The 7,602-nt window shown below is 39.9% G+C and overlaps 1 protein-coding gene across 3 annotated transcripts; it reads left to right on the top strand.

Annotated features, from left to right (window-relative positions):
* The first annotated feature begins 4,172 nt into the window (after positions 1 to 4,172).
* Positions 4,173 to 7,110, top strand: LOC137966438 (uncharacterized). 3 transcript variants are annotated; one of them, XM_068813048.1, is made up of 3 exons: positions 4,173 to 4,619; positions 4,731 to 4,796; positions 4,892 to 7,110. In XM_068813048.1, exon 3 carries the CDS (start codon positions 5,070 to 5,072, stop codon positions 6,570 to 6,572), a length of 1,503 nt encoding a protein of 500 aa, XP_068669149.1. In that variant the 5' UTR covers positions 4,173 to 4,619; positions 4,731 to 4,796; positions 4,892 to 5,069; the 3' UTR covers positions 6,573 to 7,110. The 3 variants fall into 3 exon arrangements, with proteins under 3 accessions (XP_068669149.1, XP_068669147.1, XP_068669148.1); XM_068813046.1 differs by having other exon boundaries at positions 4,731 to 7,110; XM_068813047.1 differs by having other exon boundaries at positions 4,173 to 4,796.
* The last annotated feature ends 492 nt before the right edge of the window (positions 7,111 to 7,602 follow it).

Genomic DNA, 7,602 nt, shown 5'->3' with positions numbered 1-7,602 from the left:
TGGCTATAAGCTTCAGAACTCAATCAGCTTCACTCAGATTTATTTGTTGCCTATGTTCTTCAAAACTTGTCAGAGTCAAGTTCTTCCGAGTGGCCGGCAATTGATGCAAATAGAGGGCATGAATCCCATGCGGAAGCTACTCCTTAAATCGTGGGAGATGAGATTTATTCAGTTGCTAGAATCTTTATCGTTGCTAATTATTTTTAATTTATTTTTCGTAAGACTCAGTTGCTATATTGGCAATCCCGTCCTAGTTTATTTCCTGATTTTTAGAACATGGAATCCTTTAAAGATGGAGAGATAGAAAATAAAGGCAGTTACCGAAGTTTCAGAAAAAAAAAGTTAGCGAACTAGAGAATGAAGAGATTTCATTACCAGAGAGATTCTGTTTGCATTTTTTTTTTCTTTTTTTCCCTCTTGGACATCAATGTGAGGTTGGCTCTTGAGTTTTGCACCAATGTCCCTCTGGGATATATGGCAAATTCAGAAGCATAGGTAGTGTGCAAGCCACAACGAACACAGTGTGGCTTGAAGAAATCTCCTAGAGCGTGGTTTGGACGATTGAACTTGGCAATGAGGAAATATGGTTTTTAACTAAGCAAATAAGATCATATGCTATTTTTAAAGCATCAACGAGGTAAAGTAACAATATTGATAGTCTATGTAGATGATATGATCATTACAGGAGATGATCCAAAAGAAATAGCAAAACTTCAAGAACAACTGTCAAAAAATTTTGAGATAAAAAAACTGGAAGGACTCAAAATATTTTTTGGGAATTGAAGTTGCTAGATCTAAGCAAGGCATATTCTTTTCTCAATGCAAATATATCCTAGATTTATTATCTAAAGTTGGACTATTGGAGTGTAACCCTGCAGATACCCCAATAATCCAAAGTCATAAGCTAGGAGAATACCCAAACCAAGTGTCAATAGATAAAGGAAGGTACCAGAGGTTGGTTGTGAAACTTATTTATCTCTCCCATGCACAACCTGACATCGCCTATGCAGTAAGTATAGTAAGCCAATTCATGCATTGTCCAATTGAAGATCATATGAACGATGTGAGTCAAATTCTTGGGTACCTAAAGTCCTCTCCTAGAACAGGACTTATGTTCTCAAATAATAACCACCTAAGGGTTGAAGGTAATACAAATGTTGGTTGGGTAGGGAATATTGCAGATAGAAGATCCACCTCAGGCTATTTTACATTTGTTGGAGGGAACCTAGTTACATGGAGAAGTAAGAAACAAAAGGTGGTAGCATTATCAAGCGTTGAAGCCAAGTTTCATGGAATGACTAAGACTTTTTGTAAGCTTCTCTGGCTTCAGAGATTATTAACCAAAATTGGCTTTGCCCCAAGCGATGAGATGGAATTATTTTGTGATAACAAGGTGGCTATTGATATTTCACATAATTCGGTTCAACATGATCGGACTAAACATGTGAAAGTAGATCAAAATTTCATTAAAAAAAACCTTGAGGCTAAGATAATTTGATTTTTATTTGTTAAATCAAAAGACTAGTTGACAGATATACTTACAAAAGCGGTATGCAACAAGAACTTCTACAACTTACTTGGCAAGTTGACCTTCAAATATCTAAATGTACCAACTTGAAGGGGGCTATTGGCGTGAGTTGTATTCCGAGGAATCAGAGGAGTAAATCCTCGTATTTATCCTCCGAGAAATCAGAGGAGGAAATCCTCCTTTGATTTACCCCCGAGAGATTACAAAAGAAAATCCTCCTGTAATTTATCCTTTGAGATATTACAAGATTTGTAATCTATGATTGTATATATTTATACCCATGTAAACTAAAATAGATTAATAAGAAAGAGAAATATTTTTTTGGTGAAAAATTGTCACAACAACTCTATATTTCTTTGGCATTCAGATACAAGTTGATAAGCATTTGGATGTCGAGAAGTTTTCTTTATTAGGGTTTTGGATGTTGATATTGTATTTGACTCCTTGGAATTTTTTCAACTCTTTGTTTCTGTGGCATTTGGATGCCACTCGACTGGGATTTGGATGTTGACCATATTCAAGGTTTTAGGTAATAAGATGCATCTCTAGCATTTGGATATCAAATTCAAGATGGCTATAACTAAAATTTGGCTATGGATGGAAATACTTAATCTAGATGACCATAGTAGGAAATGCAACATTAAAGATGGTTGTTTCTATAAATTACATATAAATTAATTTAAAACCATATTGTAGCAAAGAAAACCGATATTTATTGTGATGGAACTTGCATTTCGTCACTAATATACACTGTTTATTTGGGTATACAAGAGAGTGGCTAGAGGCACAAGTTTGTGAAGGAGCGGTTGTGAGGCTTCTCAATTTTTTGGGATCATTCCCAATAGAAAGGAAGTCTATAGTCTTGAGATGTATTTTTTTTTTACCCTAAAAGTTTTTATCAAACAGAAAACAAATTTCTTTTATTTTTTCTACATTTTTATATTGATATGAATACATCCGAAACGAAATTTCAGTATATTTAAAAAAAAATCTCTATGTTGTGAGATTATTTAGGATACTTTAAACTCTAAGCATTCATTGGATAGAAACCTTAATACTACAAACATCTTAATGTAAGAAAAGAGACGAAGATGCTCTTATATAATCACAATGAAAAGGAGAAAGGAGGTGAGACTTAACTCTCTCGCAAGAATGGGTCTCATTCTACCTCTTCCAGTAATCCACTGCCTTTTCAAAGTGCAAACCTATGCATCTGTCACTTGTGATTGGGCAAATTGAGAAGGCCAGCCGTCATCAGGATATGGGTCGAATGTACTTCAACTTTCAAGTGATTAAATTAAAACGAAGGTTAAGTACCAGTTTGTATTAAGAAATGCAATGTGTGACTTAAAGCAGTAAAGAAAAGAGTAAAGAGACAAACTGTGCACTTGTATATGGATTAGCGAAGCTCAAGACAGAAAACACCTGAACTCACACAAAGGTGATATCTAGAGCCTCGGGCGACTAAAGAAGAGTTGATAGAAACAGCAAAGGGATCGGGTTCATCTCTTATATAAATCACAAATCTTGGTTGGTCTAAGAAAGACGCGGCGAAGGTGCTTTGTAAGTGGACTCGTACAAACTGAAGAAGAAAAAAATAATGGAGGAAATGGTGTGGCTTTCTTCTTTTCTGAGTGCTTTAAGAGAATAATGGAGGGAGTTCTTTTAGTCTGTTAATTCTAATCATGCTGGTCACCCGGAAGAGAGGACAGGCAAGTGAGCAAAAGATGATTCCCGCTATCGCTAGTGGAAGCCGATCAAGGCCTTGGGGATAAGGACAACCTCGAAAGGCCACACGGTTCAAACTTTTATAGTTTTTGTTTCTTGGTTAACATGGGGTGATAAAGCTTGCATCTAGGGTTATAACTCATATAGGTCAGAAGGCGCAAGGCAAGTCAAATATGAGCAGCGCGGGTTTTCTACCGGTTTTCATTACTACGGCGAACGGTTACAGGACCCCTCGCACCCACAAAGAATTGCCTGAGGTTAGACTTGAGAGCAGCATCAGCTGAGACCACGCTTCATTTCTCATTACCCCGCATTTTAAACGTTTTTAAACGGTGGGAAAGGTCAGGCTCTTTTTACTGTAAAACGCGTTTTTTTTTTAAGTTCGGATTCAGTGACGAGAATGATAGCGTGTCAAGCTCTTGGCGTAAAAAGCACACCCTCGCACTTTTATCACTCGAAGACGCCATTCTAACGCTGATCGCATATTATAAAATTAATCTCGATTTCGAATGTCTTAATAATAATTACTAAATAAGGATAATATTTAGTTCCATCAAGCAACCGGTCAAAAACTAAGAATTTTAAGAGAAAAAAATGGAGCGGTGGGGTTGTCTTGTCTCGTGTCGTCTCATGGGCTTTTCACCGTAAAAGTACTTGCGCGATCTCATGAAGAAGGGAAAATTGATAAGCAGGGCCCGCAGGAACCTTCTCCTTATCAGTTCAAAGTTCCGTCTGTGGTTGTGTGATAATAGGTGAAAGAGCTTAGGGTTTGATGGTGTTTGTTGCTAGTAAATGTGGAGAGTGGGGCCCGGGAAGGGAACAATTGGCCAGTAAAATTACAAATAAGCCGCCTCTCACCACTTCTAAGAGGTCAGATAAAGCGAGAAGGCAAAGAGTCGCTTGACGCCCTTTTTGGACCTGTTTATAATCAATCAAAGCAATGCCATCGCCGACTCTACCCGCCGTCGCCGTTAAGTAACGGCAACGTCAGTTCTCATCCGGTGCAGGTTCCTTCCACCTCCGCCGTCTTCATGACACGGTTTCCCCAGCCCAACAGAATCCGTTATCGTCTCGCTTTCTCTCTCCCTCTCTCTCTCTAGTTTCGTTTTCTCTCTCTTACCTTGACGGACGGAACGACTGAAGAAAACGAGGATTGCTCCTCAAAATCCACTCTTTCCAGCTCTCTATTTCATCTGGTTATGTGGATGCAGATCCGAATTTGATCCCTCTGTCGGATTTCCGCGGCTAGGGTTCTAGATTTCTCTTCTCCGCTTCTGGATCTGTGGAAGATGGGATTGATGGGGTTCGATACGCTTTTTCCTCCAGTTTTTGGTGGATTCCGGGAGATTCTAGGATTTCTTTGGTATGGATTCTGAGACCTCTTTCTTTTCTCTACCCATTGGGTTGTAGAAGATCATCAAGATTGAACTTTGTCGTCTTTTAATCGTCTTTTGGGCCCCTTCGCTTCTTTTAGGTCTCTTGTTCCTTCTGGCTTAGGGTTTCGGGAAATTTTTGTGCCGTTGGCTCTCTTCAAGGAGTGGTAGGAATTTGCGAACTTGATGTTTCCTTTGGTGTTTTATTACTTAGGGTTTCTGAAATTTCTCGGGCTGGTTTTGTGATCTTCTCATGTTGCAGTTAATGAGGTTTGAGTCTTGTTCATAGCTTCTAATCTTATTGATTTATTTGGGCTTCCTTGGTGGGTTTACCCTATTATGGATACATGACGCTTCTATTAACATGCTTGTGTTGATTTTGGTGGAACTGTCAATCCACCGACACAAGAATAGACCAAAGAGGGTTCTGCGGAAAAAAAATGGGAGAAGCCCTCCTGACAACTCTTTCCATGGAGAATCACCATCCTTCAACTCTCCTCTCCATGGACTCGAGCGCGGCTTCCCACGTGGAGTGCGATATGAACCGTCAGATCATCTTATCTCGCCCTCCTGATATTAACCTTCCTTTGTCAGCAGAACGTAGCCCTCCCCCTCAATCATGGAACCCCGACCCGTGTGATATATTAGATGTTGGCCTTGGTCCTCAGATTTATGAGACGGAGACACTCCTCAGTCTTCCCAAGGTGGGAAGAAAATGTGCCAAGCGAGGAGACAGCATCTGGGGTGCCTGGTTTTTCTTCAATTTCTACTTCAAGCCAGTAATGATTGAAAAATCCAAGAGTAAGATTACCCGAGATGCAAATAGTGTCTCAGGTTTTGACAAGTCTGACCTTAGGCTAGACGTGTTCTTGGTTCAACATGACATGGAGAATATGTACATGTGGGTATTCAAGGAACGGCCTGAAAATGCATTGGGTAAGATGCAGCTGAGGAGTTACATGAATGGCCACTCTCGGCTTGGGGAGCCACAATTTCCCTTTAGTGCAGATAAAGGCTTTGTTAGGTCTCACAGAATGCAAAGGAAACAGTATAGGGGTCTCTCTAATCCACAATGCGTGCATGGTATTGAAGTTGTTAGATCTCCAAATTTGACAATTTTGGGTGAAGTGGACCGCAAGAGGTGGATGGAGCTCACCGGAAGGGACTTGAACTTCTCAATTCCACAAGAAGCTAGTGATTTTGGGTCATGGAGGACACTTCCAAATACAGAATTCGAGCTCGAAAGACCTCCACCTCCACTGAAGAATACTTCACACCCGCATTCAAGGAGATTGCTTAATGGGTCTGGTTTGAACCTGTCAACTCAACCCTCAAATCACATTGCTGGAGATGGGATGGACCTTTCACCTGTTAGTAACAAGCGAAGGAAAGATTTCTTTCAACATGGAAATGATGAAGATATTAGTTTGCCAGCTAATTTGTATAATGACCGAGTTCAGGAAATGGACATGCATCCTGTGGAGCCACCTTGGTTGAATGAATTCTCAGGTGTTATGAGGCACACATTTGGACCAGTAACTGCCTCAAAGACTGTCTATGAGGATGAAGAAGGGTACTTGATCATGGTTAGCTTGCCATTTTCAGATCTGCAGAGAGTGAAGGTTTCATGGAGGAACACTCTTACACATGGTATTGTGAAAATACTTTGTGTCAGTACTGCACGTATGCCATTCATCAAGAGGCACGATAGAACATTCAAGCTCACTGATCCATGTCCTGAGCATTGTCCTCCTGGGGAGTTTGTGAGAGAAATACCCCTTGCAACCAGAATCCCTGAAGATGCTAAGCTGGAAGCGTATTGTGATGAAACTGGTACTGTCCTTGAAATTATTGTGCCGAAACTCCGTGAAGGTCCGGAGGAACATGAAGTACGTGTTTGTCTTCGCCCCCACCTTGGTACCAATGAGCTTATGTTGACTTGAGGAGTCAGGATAGAAAAATGAACAAACAAAAGAAAAAAGAAAAAAGAAAGAGTGTGGGTGAGAAAATGTGTTGGTGGTTGCTGTGGTCGATCTTCAATTGTTTCACTAACTCTGTACTTTACAATGATATCTATGAAACAGAGGTGCATCCTTATCATACACATTTATATTTTATTCACTGGGTATTTTACTGGCTCCTAGTTTCCTGTGATGGTGAGTAATCTGAAGCGCTTATGAAGTCATTGTGGGAAAGGAATGCATTTTTATGATACTCATACAGCTTTTTCATGTTCATCTCTTTAAGATGGAATTCTGATCTTTATTTGTTATCTCTAGTTTCTGTTTTCTGATACTTCTATTTTGGCCAGTTTGGTGGTATCTGGATGTATTGGTCTCTGAAAATTGTTCCATCAATACAAATTTTTTACAAATTATGATGGGTAATGTTTGTAAGTCACTTGGTTTGTAGACATGATCCATTAGCTCAGAGAACTAACCAGATTCTTCTTGTTAGCTGGATCGAAAATTATAAAGAACTTTCTTGGTTGTATTTGAGCCCTGCGTAGACCTATGTTAATGACTGCTTGTGTTGATGTACGTTGGATCAACAGTTGATATGATTTGTTGGTTTGCTGAGAAAAAAAAATAAAAACAAGAAAACCGATGGATTATAGAAGAAAAGAAAGATTGACGATTGCTATGGTTGGCGAGGGCCACAGAAAGTGGGACTGATATTTTTGACTTTCCAAGCTGCCCGCAATGATACTTGCATCAGATCCATCTGTTGACAGAACGATTAGTTCCTCTTTCATTTCCAGTAGACATGAAAGGCCTTGCTCGTAGTAGGGAAGGCTTCCTGGTGCTTTTGAACCTATTTTAGTCCATGTGGAATCAGTGGGAGAAGGACTATTCCGTTTTTTGTGAGATTCGGTGTGGTGCAGACGTGAAAAGCATGCCTGTGACCAGCAAGACACCCATTTTGCAGAAAAAAAGTGTCGTCGGAGGACGATAAGACTAAAAGAAGGGTCTG

The sequence above is a fragment of the Aristolochia californica genome, unplaced genomic scaffold (assembly GCF_029961685.1).
Source record: "Aristolochia californica isolate CCGP_79_NKW_82.1479 unplaced genomic scaffold, dmAriCali1.0.hap1 SCAF_5, whole genome shotgun sequence".
Lineage (NCBI taxonomy): Eukaryota > Viridiplantae > Streptophyta > Magnoliopsida > Piperales > Aristolochiaceae > Aristolochia > Aristolochia californica.
This window is presented reverse-complemented; position numbering and strand designations above follow the sequence as displayed.